This window comes from Erpetoichthys calabaricus, chromosome 11 (genome assembly GCF_900747795.2).
Source record: "Erpetoichthys calabaricus chromosome 11, fErpCal1.3, whole genome shotgun sequence".
In the NCBI taxonomy this organism is placed as follows: domain Eukaryota; kingdom Metazoa; phylum Chordata; class Cladistia; order Polypteriformes; family Polypteridae; genus Erpetoichthys; species Erpetoichthys calabaricus.
Genome location: NC_041404.2, coordinates 40,080,879 through 40,094,836, shown reverse-complemented (window position 1 = coordinate 40,094,836; position 13,958 = coordinate 40,080,879). Strand labels below are relative to the sequence as shown.

The window sequence follows — 13,958 nt, the reverse complement described above, 5'->3', positions numbered from 1 at the left end:
GAATTTGGAAGGATAAAAGCACAGGCTAAGTTCAGGTTTTCCTGATCTATAACCCACTAGACATTAAAGATTTCTGTTTTGTCCACATAATAGGAACCTTGTGAAAGCTCAAAGACCCAGTTACATATCGGAACTGAATGGTACTTGGTCCAAGCAATGGAGGCGAGGAGCCACACTACCCAGTAAAGTGCTAATACAGAACCGTTATTTTTGGGTATGAGAAAAAAGTTGGTTTCCATTTCCCGCAGATGTCATGTTGCACTCACAGTTAGTGTGTTACATTCATTTTACCGTTACATTTCACTGTACTTTTTGCTTATCTCCGTATTTATTTGATTTTGTCAGAAATATCCCCCATAACCTCAGGGAGGCAGTGTTTCGAGGCTGAATGCCGCTCCAGGCCATTTGGTTTTCCTCTCGGTCAGACGTTGTCTTTTATATTAACGGACTCCTGCAGTGTTGGAGTCTCATGTACAATGTTAGAGGCTGCAGGTTCCTGCCGCTGCGCACAGTGCTGCTTGAACAGGCTCCACTCCCCTAAAATGTCGGGTTCAGAGTGCCTCCTTGATGTCAGTATAAAGAGTGTCAAGCCTGTCTGCATTGCGCGAGCCCCTGATATCAATTAAAGTCACTAAAATGTCCTTTCTGCCCTAAATCAGAGCATATCCGCGGCTGGCTTCGTTAGTGCCTCGATTTATATGCTACCTGTTAATGAGCTTTCAAATTCCCTCAGTAGGGCTCGCTTATACCTTCCTTTAAGAGATTCTCTTTTATCATTAATTATAGCTCCATCTCGGTGTTTATAGCGAAAGGCGCGAATGGAGACCAAAATCGGCGAACATATATTTATTTTAATATTTCCTCGATTTGAAACAGAATGGACCCTCGCTGCGATCGCACGTTGTTTTGTGTCAAGCCTTGTAAGATGTAATTTAGCCTCACACAGCCAGACAGACTACCACTGCATTTAACGCACACAGTGAGATTAGCTTTGATTTATGTGAATAAATAAATAAAAAAATAAACCCACCATCGCTTCTTTTATATGGTCATTTTTAAGCATGACAGTGCACTCTTTTAATGTAGTTAGAAGAAGAAGAAAAAAGGCTAAATACATAAAACCAGAACAGAACTGCTCGTAAAGTTCAATTCCTGCGAACGGATTATTATATATGCACACCTGAAAAGACCCCGATACTTGCAGCCCGTCTGAAGATAACGAGTGGCAAATGAGCAACACAGTAAAGACCTCCCCCGGCCGTAATCTCCTGACCCAGCGTCGCAAAGTCAATGTCAAATGGTCAAATGGACCTCCTGGTGCTGCTAGATGAGGACGGCGAGCAAAATGGCACAGCGAACGTACTGTGGAACGAGTTAAAAAAAAAAGAGAGAGAAGCAGTGCCCTCTAGGGGTCAGAGCCTAGACGTGGAGACAAAGCAGTATAGAGCACAGGCCAAGACGCTGCTCAAGCTGCAAGGGCAACCTTAAAAATAACGGACCTAAAATGGCACTCTGCTGGTTTCTGGTAGATCAACCGTTTGACAATGAACCGTTTGATTTTGGGAAGGGTTCTTTGAATAAGAAGCTAGTTCTTTGGGTTTTGAAAAGGTTCCTAATCTGTAGAAAAAAAATCTGAAATCTTTAATGTATAGCAAGCTACTAACATATCACAAAAATCTGAACTTAGCCTGTGCTACTGTGTGCAGTAAGAGATGTTTTGAAAGTCAACAACTCAGTGTTGAGGCTAATTATGGAACCTGCATCAGATCTAAATAAATAAAGTTTCTTTTCGGGGACCTTTTTGTGGATGGTTCAAAAATGGTTCCCTTATAGCAGTGGTCTGAAACTCCGGTCCTGGAGGGCCACAGTGGCTGCATTTTTTCATTCTAACCCTTTTCTTAATTGGTGACCAATTTTTGCTGCTAATTAACTCCTTTTCCTTTCATTTCAATTGACTTGTTTTTTTAAGATGTGTTCCCCTGAATTTCTTTGTCATTCCTCTGAATTGCTTCATTTCTTTCCTTAAATGGCAAGATTTTAAAAGATTTTAGACCTCCTTCTAAATGTCCAGATTGGGCCAGTGAGAGAAAAACCTCCAAATGTCGTCTAACTGGGCCAGAGTTTAACAAAAACAGAAATTAAATGTGAAGTGAGTGAGCCAACGGAAGACCAACTAAGCCAGGGCCTCAAGCTCCCACCAATTGGACTCCAACCAGTAGCTTAATTAGGAGCCGATTCCTGTTGTTAATTAAACCCGTTCTTTCTCTCATTGTGCAATAGCAGACATTTTCAAATATTGTTGACTTTCTATTTTCTAAGAGCACTGTTCAAATGTTTTGGGGATCTGAACAGATCCGCATTCCTGAGACTTTCATATTTCTTCATTTTCAGATATTGTATGATGGGACACACTTTGCTGGTCATGTTTTGGATCACTTTATATCTCATTTTTGTTCGATGGCTAATTAAGGAAAAAGAAACAACTAAGGGGTCTGAGTCTTCAAGAGCAAGTCAATTAAAATGAATTCAACAAGAAGTTAATTAGCAGCAAAAACATGCCACTAATTAAGAAAAGGGTTAGAATGAAAACCTGCAACACCACGGCCCTCCAGAACCGGAGTTTGAGACCCCTGCCTTATAACAATGCACTGAAAAACCACTCTGGTACTTTAATTGTTAAGAACGTGGGTAGTGTATAACACTGGCATGAGAGTGGGCACTAATGAACAAATGCAACTGGACATGAAATCCCCAAAGTGTGTGTGTGTGTCATATACTGCTAATCTACCTTTACGATGACCTAAGAAATACAACCAACCCTTTTGAAGACACTGCAGTCTCAGTGTCCAGTTAGAGGCAGCAGGTAAGAACCACTGACGTATTTCAGAATCTTTCATTTCTTAGTAGCAATCAAGCTAATGATCATCAAGTGCAGTACAAGGTTAAAATTCCTAAAGGTTTTCCAGCATGCACTGTACTCATACATCATATTGCAGACAGATAGACACACACGCACACACACATACGAGACTGTAACACACCATCAGCACAGAGGTCCCAAGGAATGAACAAAAGAAGCCATAGTCTTAGATGATATTTTTGGCCAAGAAGAGACAGAAACGTGAAAGGCATCATTAATAATGAGTGTCACAACAGAATACAACCGGGATTGTTATTGGATATTTCAAAGCATAACCAGCATGTCTGAGAAGATTTCCTGAACATCCACCGCTGCAAAACACATCTATATATGGATCAAAAAGCCCAGCACAGTGAACAGATGTGCAGCGGCACACATATCCACGCATCTCCTCAAAGAATCACAGGCTAATGCATCTTCAAATATCCGGTGATTTGTCTAAGTTTCAAGTGGAAGCATTCTAATCGCCTTGTATTAATAGATCTTGTATATCAGCAACAGCAACGTGGTCTGTTTCGCCTAAATCTAAACTTAATCTCATCATCTAAATGTAATTCCTCTGACACCAGCGCAGCATTGAATCAGACTATTAGAGCTGAAAAGCAATCAAGAAGCCGAAGTAAATACTGCAATTGATGACTCAGAAAGAATGAAAGCTGGAAGACTAGCGGGGCCCCAAGGCAAGTCCTAAAACAAAGATAAATGTCAGATAGAAAAACACAATTTAATTGTAATGTCATTTGGCCTTTGGAAGTACTTTATATAAAAGTTTATCTAGCTTGCTTGTTTTGTATACAAAATACAATTTAGTGTTAATGCTATTTGCCCTTTGGAAATATGTCAACCTTTATGTTGCGCTCTTGTTTCATTTACTATGAGCAAATAGAGACTTTCAGGATGCCATTGTGGTGTAAAAAAAGTATTTATTAAGCATAATGTCAGTAACCGAAGGTGAGGTAAACTGCTACACTGTACTTCATTCAGTGTTCGTAAGCCACCATATCCTCCTCATGTCTGACCAAATGTTTTCTTGTTGTGTGAATGTTGTAGCCCAGTGTTTGTTATAGTTTAACCAATCTTCATCTTCTTCTTTCGGCTGCTCACGTTAGGGGTTGCCACAGTGGATAATTTTCTTCCATATCTTTCTGTCCTCGTCATCTTGTTTTGTTTCACCCATCACCTGCATGTCCTCTCTCACAACATCCATAAACCTCCTCTTAGGCCTTCCTCTTTTCCTCTTGCCTGGCAGCTCTATCCTTAACATCCTTCTCCCAATATACCCAGTATCTCTCCTCTGCACATGTCCAAACCAACGCAATCTCGCCTCTCTGACTTTGTCTCTCAGCCATTCAACTTGAGCTGACCATCTAATGTACTAATTTCTAATCCTATCCATCCTTGTCACACCCAATGCAAATCTTAGCATCTTTAAGTCTACCACCTCCAGCGCTGTCTCCTGCTTTCTGGTCAGTGCCACCGTCTCCAGCCCATATAACATAGCTGGTCTCACTACCGTCCTGTAGACCTTCCCTTTCACTCTTGCTGATACCCGTCTGTCACAAATCACTCCAGACACTCTTCTCCACCCACTCCACCCTGCCTGCACTCTCTTTTTCACATCTCTTCCACAATCCCCATTACTCTGTACTGTTGATCACAAGTATTAAACTCATCCACCTTCTCCAACTCTACTCCCTCCATCCTCACCATTCCACTGACCTCCCTCTCATTTTCACACATGTATTCTGTCTTTTTCCTACTGACCTTCATTCCTCTCCTTTCTAGAGCATATCTCCACCTCTCCATTGTCTCCTCAACCTGCTCCCTAGTATTGCTACAGATCACAAGGTCATCAGCAAACATCATAGTCCACGGGGACTCCTGTCTAATCTCGTGTGTTAACCTGTCCATCAATATTGCAAATAAGAAAGGGCTCAGAGCCGATATATGATGTAAACCTACCTCCACGTTGAATGCATCCATCACTCCTACCACAGACCTCACCACTGTCACACTTCCCTCGTACATATCTTGTACAGCTCTTACATACTTCTCTGCCACTCCTGATTTCCTCATACAATACCACAGCTCCTCTTGAGGCACCCTGTCATATGCTTTCCCCAGGTCCACAAAGACGCAATGCAACTCCTTCTGTCAGAGGGGGACACTTTTACATTTTTTTTTTATGCATTGGGTGGTTCCATTAGGCACCCACTGTTGGGACTAGGGGGGGTGAGAAGTTAAAAGGCTATCTGTACTTATTAATGGTATTTGCTGTCCTGCAAGAGAATCACTGCTTTGAAGTCTGGCCTTGGTAGAATGTCTGTATTTACCTGGCTTGGAAATATTGGTTCCGAATCAGCATATCTGTACTTATTAATGTTTGGTAACCATACATTTTGTTAACTTGTGTTTTTATTAATTGTTAAACCCAGGCAATTTAGATGTGCCATTGATTAAACTGTTTGTCCAGGACTGACAACAGAGGGGTGAAGTAAATATAAACTGCTGGCCAGCAGAAGGCAGAGGGGGAGTCCACAGGAAACGCTGCCAAGACACTCGGACAGGGCACAGGGGCTCGCAGGCAGACAAGGGTACCTGGCTGGCACGACGTGAGGCACAAGGACGGCAACATTTACTTCCAGGGAGGAAGAGACAGCTCCACAAGGAGACGCCAGTTGTGGGTCCAGCGAAAGAGGGAAGCCGCATGAGAGGACCCAGTAAAGCTGACAGACGAGGAATGAGCCGTGCCTAGGTCACAGCAACCCAAGGAGCCCAGAGTGGAAGAAAAAGGAACAACGAAGAGACGCTGACAGGGAGTCAACAATTTGACACAACTTCTGCTGGGGAACAGAGTGCATCCATGAACAATTTAGTGTTGGGGTAACACAGTGCCCAAACTGGACTCTGCACCACTAAAGGTTGTATCCACCAATTCTTGTTTTTACGGACTTTTAGAGTGTGGACTATGTATTTTCCTTTTACAAAAAAGGAAATTAATTCCTGATATGTTTAGGTTCTGTTATGTTCGTTTATCTTTTTAATGTACCTTATATTGTCTTGTACAATAGAACTTACTGTTGCCTTTTCCAGAAATTACTGTTGTGTCTTTCATTGTGTGTTTACTCACCGCCCAATTTAAAGAAACCTGTGTGCTATTATTGGTAAATTTCAGGAGTTCCCAGTCTCTTAATAAAACTGGGTGGCGTAGTCGGATATTTTAATGGTGTCTAAGTTAGATTACCTATAAGTTTGACCAGACACTTGTGACACTTCTGGCCTTCTCTATACTTCTCCATCAACATCCTCAGAGCAAACATTGCATCTGTGGTGCTCTTTCTTGGCATGAAACCATACTGCTGCTCACTAATCATCACCTCCCTTGTTAACCAGGCTTCCACTACTCTTTCCCATAACTTCATGCTGTGGCTCATCACTTTTATCCCCTTGTAGTTACTGCAGTCCTGCACATTCCCCTTATTCTTAAATATCGGCACCAGTACACTTCTTCTCCACTCTTCAGGCATCCTCTCACTTTCCAAGATTCCATTAAACAATTTTTTTAAAAACTCCACTGCCATCTCTCCTAAACACCTCCATGCGTCCACAGGTATGTCATCTGGACCAACAGCTTTTCCATTCTTCATCCTTTTCATAGCTGTCCTTAAGTAGAAAATAATTACCATTTTTAACATTCACTTTTTTCTTTTAAAAGTATGAATCCATCTTTATCTTTTGCACTACATGTATTTCATAATTCTGGATTTCACTTTGTGGCTGCTGTATTTCTCATGTAGGTGCAGCTTACAATTCCAGTCCCTGTGTCTTCTGTGTGGCTAGACCCTCAGAGCAATCTGATTGGTCAGTTTGGCTTGGGTGATGCAATGAAAGAGGAGGGGCAAGTTGGAGACACACAAGGAGGAGTAAAGCACCCACTGAGAGAGTCGCCTTCACCGACGAAAAAGTGTAAAGAAGAAAAACGAAAAGCAAAATGGCGAGAAAGGCACCTCAAAAATAATGACAGAGTCGGAGAAGCAGGCTTTATCATTCTGGAATGGCTGGCATAAATTGATCTGTAGGTCCAACAACCTTTTTTTTCTGTGCTCTAAAAAAATGGGGTCATTACACTCTTAAAAAATCCTAGTTCTTTACGCATTTATGGTTATTACTGAGATGTATGAATAGTCATTGAGCCATTTCTAGCAGTGCTACAACTTAAAGGACTCCATTTCCCAGCTGACCCTAAGGGTATTGCCCTGATTGGACATTGAGGAGAACGCATGGGCTGCTGGGGGGCAAGAGGGGCCGGCGGGAATCTTAAAAGGGAGCTGGCTAAGCAGCAAATGAGGTCAGTCTTTGTGTTTGTGTTCACCCGTCTGTTTTGCCATCTACATCATCTTCCGCCTGTATGAATGTATGGACTGTCTCTTACCTGCCTGTCGTGTGAGTAGCGTGTTAGATTTACCATCGCCATCATCGAAGGGAGCACTCCCTAATCAAAATACCCCTCGCCACATCAGGGCTACTGGTAGGGCTGTTTAATAAATTACTTACAGAGAGCTGTTCCCTGGATTGTCACTTCATCCATTACCTCTGCATTGGACTGTGTTAAGGACTTTGTCATTAGTGTTTATCGGTGTGTTGGTATTTGATATTGTCGCGGGAGAAAGGGAGGGTTATTTGTCCATTTGTTGCTTATATTTTTGTTTCATTTAAAAAACAGCTTTATTAGGTTATATACTGTTATTTCGTGTCTCTGTGTGTGAGGGGTGTGAGTAGGGCCAAGGCTGGGTGCGTTCCTGGAATCCCCACCAAAAAAAAATAAACAAATCACCGTCCCTACGATGGTGTGAATGTGAGCGGCTCCAGACTGCTACTCATTGCTTGACAAAGCACCCTTTCATTCTGGGCAGAGTTCTTTGCATATGAAGTTGGCTCTTTGTGCTTTGAAAAACTTTCCTATATGTAGAAAAAAAAAGAAACTGAAATCCTTCATGTTTGGTGGGCTACTAAGCGAGACACTAAGAGATAAAGAAAACCAAAGCTTAGCCTGTGGGGTTGTATGCAGCAGGAGTTCATTTAAAATCTAGACTCTTTGGTATTTCACAAATCTGTTACCATCTATTCATGGGAATTCACTGTATGGAGTTTGTTACAAATCTAAATAAATGAAAGGTTCTTTCTGGAACCCTCATGTGGAGGGATCTTTTGGGTTCCTTTATGGCATCTCCCTGAAGAACCACTCTGGCACCTTTATTATTATGAGGGAAAGGGTGTCTGGCTGGGTTGTGTGGTTTTCGGTTCAACGTTTGCCTGTCAAAGACCCATTTAATTCTGGGAAGGGCTCTTTGTGTATGAAGTTGGTTCTTTGGACTTTGAAAAGGTTCACAATGTGTGGACAAAACAGAAATCTGCTATGTATGGTCAGAGATCTAGCAGATTAAGAAGACCTCAGCTTTGACTGTGTGATTGTGTCCTTTTATAAACAAGAATCCATTAATATTTCACAAATCTGTAATCACCTGTTCATAGTTATTTATGGAGCTTGCATACAGATCTAAATAAATAAACATTCTTACATAAGAACATAGGAAATTTGACAAATGACAGAAGACCAATGCGTCCATCAAATCTGGTTTGTTCAGCTAATAGCTAAGCTGTCCCAGTGTCTCATCCAGTTCCTTCTTAAAGGTTGTCAGTGTTTCTCCTTCAAGTAGTTTGCTCCAGATTCTGACAACTCTGAGAAAGCAAATGCTATCTGGGGTCAGTCCTACATGCAGGTCCCCTTCATTTTCACTGATGTCCTCGAGTATTAATTCACTGTTTAGTTCGAGAATTCTGTGATGCCATTGAGGATCTTAATGAACTGAATTACATGAAGAAGGGCTTCCTGGCTTCAGTCCCACATGCACTTCCCCTTAATTTCCAAACGCACCCTCACGTATGTGATTCAAACCTTATGTTGAAAGAATTCTGGTGGATCTGCTTTATTGATGTCTTGGAAAGTCCTGAAGACCTGAATTAGATCCCCATGCAGTCTTTACTGCTCAACGACCGGTGAGTGACCATGAGTATGCGATTCACCCTTAATGTTAAAGAATTCTGCCAGACCTACTTTATCAATTGGTTTGAGAAATATTAAGACCTATAGTAGGTCCCCATGCAGTCTTCTTTGCTTGACACTAAACAGCTTTAATTCTCGGAGTCTGTCAGAGAAGGACACGTTCTCAAGTCCTGGGGTGCGCCTGCTTGCTTTCCTGTGCACAGCGTCAAGTGTTGCTCTGTCCTCTTTGTAATGAGTTGAGCAGAACTGCACACAATGCACTAGTGGGCTGTACAGGCTGTCTGATGTCCCTCTACTTATACGTATTATTTTTATGATAAAACCTAACATTTTAATTGCTTTTAAATAACTTCTGTACATTGTTTAGATTATTGTTTATTAAATCCTGATGTGGCTGGTTGTTTTGAGAACCAAAAATGGTTCACTTATGGCACTGCTTGAAAGAACCGCTTTGACACATTTATTTTAAGAGTGTAAGAAGAATCTACCATTCACTTCTTGATTTTGATTTGCTCTGTTAACTCCTGAGGGGAAAATGTCTCTTCACATGACCTTTGGGGGTCAGAACATAGTGTCAGCCATTGTACAGCACCCCGGAGCAATTCTCAGGTTACGGATCTTCCTCAAGTGTCTGAAGGAGAAGAATCTCATCTTGCACAAATGGGAAAATAACAGCGCAGAACCTTTAGCCACAGAGTCACCACTGCACCTAAAAATATGATTTTTTTTTAGGCTACTACATCTTTTTTTTTTTGTCCAAATACTGTGTGTACTGTAAAAATTTCAATCCACTAGCTTCATAGATAGATAGATAGATAGATAGATAGATAGATAGATAGATAGATAGATAGATAGATAGATGTGAAAGGCACTATATAATAGATAGATAGATAGATAGATAGATAGATAGATAGATAGATAGATAGATAGATAGATAGATAGATAGATAGATAGATAGATAGATGTGAAAGGCACTATATAACGATGATAGATAGATAGATAGATAGATAGATAGATAGATAGATAGATAGATAGATAGATAGATAGATAGATAGATAGATAGATAGATAGATAGATAGATAGATAGATAGATAGATAGATGTGAAAGGCACTATATAACAGATGATAGATAGATAGATAGATAGATAGATAGATAGATAGATAGATAGATAGATAGATAGATAGATAGATGTGAAAGGCACTATATAACAGATGATAGATAGATAGATAGATAGATAGATAGATAGATAGATAGATAGATAGATAGATAGATAGATAGATAGATAGATAGATGTGAAAGGCACTATATAATAGATAGATAGATAGATAGATAGATAGATAGATAGATAGATAGATAGATAGATAGATAGATAGATAGATAGATAGATGTGAAAGGCACTATATAACGATGATAGATAGATAGATAGATAGATAGATAGATAGATAGATAGATAGATAGATAGATAGATAGATAGATAGATAGATAGATAGATAGATAGATGTGAAAGGCAGTATATAACAGATGATAGACAGATAGATAGATAGATAGATAGATAGATAGATAGATAGATAGATAGATAGATAGATAGATAGATAGATAGATAGATAGATAGATAGATAGATGTGAAAGGCACTATATAACGATGATAGATAGATAGATAGATAGATAGATAGATAGATAGATAGATAGATAGATAGATAGATAGATAGATAGATAGATAGATAGATAGATAGATAGATGTGAAAGGCACTATATAACAGATGATAGATAGATAGATAGATAGATAGATAGATAGATAGATAGATAGATAGATAGATAGATAGATAGATAGATAGATGTGAAAGGCACTATATAACGATGATAGATAGATAGATAGATAGATAGATAGATAGATAGATAGATAGATAGATAGATAGATAGATAGATAGATAGATAGATAGATAGATAGATATTAATCCCAAAAGTCGAACATAAAAAATAACTAAATAAACAAATCGATTAAAATTTGCTTGTTTAGAGAGGAAATCTCCGATTCCCTCCTAACAGTAATGCACACTCAGATACGCAAGGTGTAGAGTTATGCAGTATCGCCCCCCAGACCCACTGCTTTACAATGAGCCATTTAACTCTGTAATGGGTTCTTTGCATATGAAGTTAGTTCTTTAGGATTTGAAAAGGTTCATAATATGTGGACAATAAAAGAAATCCTTTATGTCTGGAAGGCTACCTAGCAGGATATGGACAGAGTAAGGAAGGAAAAATTAAGCCTGCGTTATTGTATGCAGAGAGAGGTCTTTGAAAATTAGGAACCCACTGGTATTTCACAAATCTACGTAGTTTGTAGATGTTAGTAGATAATCTAAATGAATAAAGGTTCTTTCTAGATGCTTCTTTTCGAAACTAAAATTAGTTCCCCTATGACAATCATTCTGAAGAACCCTTTTGATCCTATAATTTTTAAGCGTGCACGTATCAGACAATTATACCCATCATAAACGGCCAGCTAGCTCAGCAGGACTTTCAGCGTGTCCAGCTTTACCTGCGCTTGAAACATTGCATCGCTGCAGTGAAGTATTTCCGTAAATACACATTCATTTTTATGGTGTAATCAGACGATTAACTTTTCATTTAGCATAGAATAAACCTTGCTCCAAGTTCAGCAAATGAAACCATCCGAGAGATAACTGAGTGCTCACTTATATAAGTGACAACATTAACACCAACATAAACACCGAAAACTTTGACAATGATTTAAATCCATTCTTGTTCACAGCAGTAATCATTTAAAAGTCATTTCTAATGTTTGACAACTTCTTTAGTGCTGATTTAAAAATGTCCCAGTCAACGGCAATTGTTTCTGATGATCAAATCTTTACAACTCCTGTCTTGTGGAGTTTAGGGGAACACCGACACTTTTAGCACGTACTGATCTCTGCAGCTATATAAGGAGATGCTGGAACCGCAGTTTTACGGCGCCTTCACTTAGCACGCTATTCAAATAAAACCCCATAGTACTTACGTCTCGGAATTTGTTCCAGTATCGATCTTTGTCATACTGGGAGACGGTGCTTAGCCATTTGTCGTTGTCTACGGAATTTCCATTGTTGCTGGTTGCAGTGATGATTTCAGTGCGCCTGCACTCAACTTGGAGCAAGAAGAGCGTACAGAACCCGAGAAGATAGTGCACCCGCATCTGTAACAAATCAGACAAAACCGTAATAAAGGACTGGCGCAAGAGTACAGGGATCATTAGGCTAACGAGCGTAAAGGATGCCAAGGCAAACGTCATCAAAACATGGACCGGAAAATAAGCTTCCTTCAATTCCTCCAAGTCAGTAAGTGCCCTGAAAGAAACCGAAAAACGGGGATTTGGGTTTCCGGCGTCAAAGGCTGCAGGTGTATATTAGCACATAATCAAACATCTCAGCGTGAGTCGCAACGGCTCAAACCTTCTACTTTGCAGAGTCTCTGCAAAGGATTACCCCCCTTTGTACTCTGAAAGCAGATCAGTAGATTAACGCATCTGGCCACCCCCGCAGAAATAAATAAGGGGAAAGACAGAGAACATACCTCTCCTGTGCTCACTGTTTTCTCTCGCTTCAGATCGGGTCACACTGTGTCCTTCTCTAATCCTCCACTCCGGCTATTTGATCGCCTTCACAAGAATAACGCGATAAAAAAAAATTCCAGTGTCTCCAGAGCGGCCTTCCACTTCTGCAAGCGAGAGAGCCAGATGCTTTTCCTTTTATTTTGGCTTATTTGTTTCGATTTTTTTGAATAAAGAAAGTAACGTAGGCAACAATCTTGCGCCACCTCTCAACTCTACCGTGAAAGTGACAGCGAATCGCAGTTACCAAGATCCTCGGAACAATAACACCCTCCTCCCCCCTTTCAAGCCCCTCCTAATGGTGCTGAGACACACCCCCTGTGTACTCGGCAACCCCACCTCCCCTCGTCAAGAACACGCACGCGGAGTCCGCGAGTGGCACCTGCTGTCTGGAAATAAAATCGAGATGAGGAGAACTGGAAAGATGAAGCTGCCAAGTGCTTCCAGAGTTCTGGGAACTGGAAACTGAAATTGCCATCCACCTATTGCGAGCGGGAAATGTAGACATGATATGGTCTTAAACGTGCATGAAATCCAAAAATACAAGGATTTTATTATTATTATTATTATTATTATTATTATTGCTGTTGTTGTAATGAACATTGCGATTTCGTTTGTTGAAGAGCTTCCAGAGTTTTAAAGATTAAAGTTGCCGAAACGATCAAAGCCAACATAACGGGATTACATTTACTGCTCTCGGACAACTCCACCAAACTAACCCTGAAACCTGTAATTTGTCTATACTGTTTTTTGCGCATGTGTTATGTTTATAAATATATTACAATAGTTTAGTCTGATCTTCACTGTAGGAGGGCTTTTCTTAAGATAAAAATGACCTCAGTGTTCCCTTTACTAAGTAATTCGCCGTTGCGACTTTCACTGTGTTTAGCTCGAGGAGCCGGGAGCTGTCCGTTCAGCACCACAGCTTAGTTCGAAGACTGGCACCGAAAGAAATGTTTTGATTATTTCATCTGATAACTATATATTTTTGGGCACCGAATCCAAAAATGAAAAACATTATTCTCTATCAGTTGGCTTTTCTTCACAATATACAGTACTGTGCAAAAGTTTTAGGCAGGTGTGAAAAAATGCTGTAAACAAAGAATGCTTTCAGAAATATAAATAATGCTTGTTTATTGTTATCAATTTACAAAATGCAAAGTGAGCGAACAAAAGAAAAATCTAAATCAAATCAATATTTGGTGTTAGTACCTTTTGCCTTCAAACCAGCATCAATTCTTATAGGTACACTTGCACAAAGTCAGGGATTTTGTAGGATTCTAGTCAGGTGTCTGATCAACCAATTCTACCAAACAGGTGCTAATGATCATCAATGTCACACGTAGGTGGAAACACAGTCATTAAC

At 40.2% G+C, this 13,958-nt stretch overlaps 1 protein-coding gene across 1 annotated transcript in view; it reads right to left on the bottom strand.

Moving 5' to 3' along the window:
* spock1 (SPARC (osteonectin), cwcv and kazal like domains proteoglycan 1) overlaps positions 1 to 12,833 on the bottom strand; it is a 633,015-nt gene extending 620,182 nt beyond the window's left edge. Inside the window, exons 1-2 of the mRNA XM_028812997.2 lie at positions 12,556 to 12,833; positions 12,005 to 12,178 (exon numbers count right to left, since the gene is read on the bottom strand). Of these exons, the coding sequence (XP_028668830.2) occupies positions 12,005 to 12,178 (174 nt within the window). The 5' untranslated portion in view covers positions 12,556 to 12,833. The remainder of the gene's footprint in view (positions 1 to 12,004; positions 12,179 to 12,555) is intronic.
* Between the last annotated feature and the right edge of the window lie 1,125 nt (positions 12,834 to 13,958).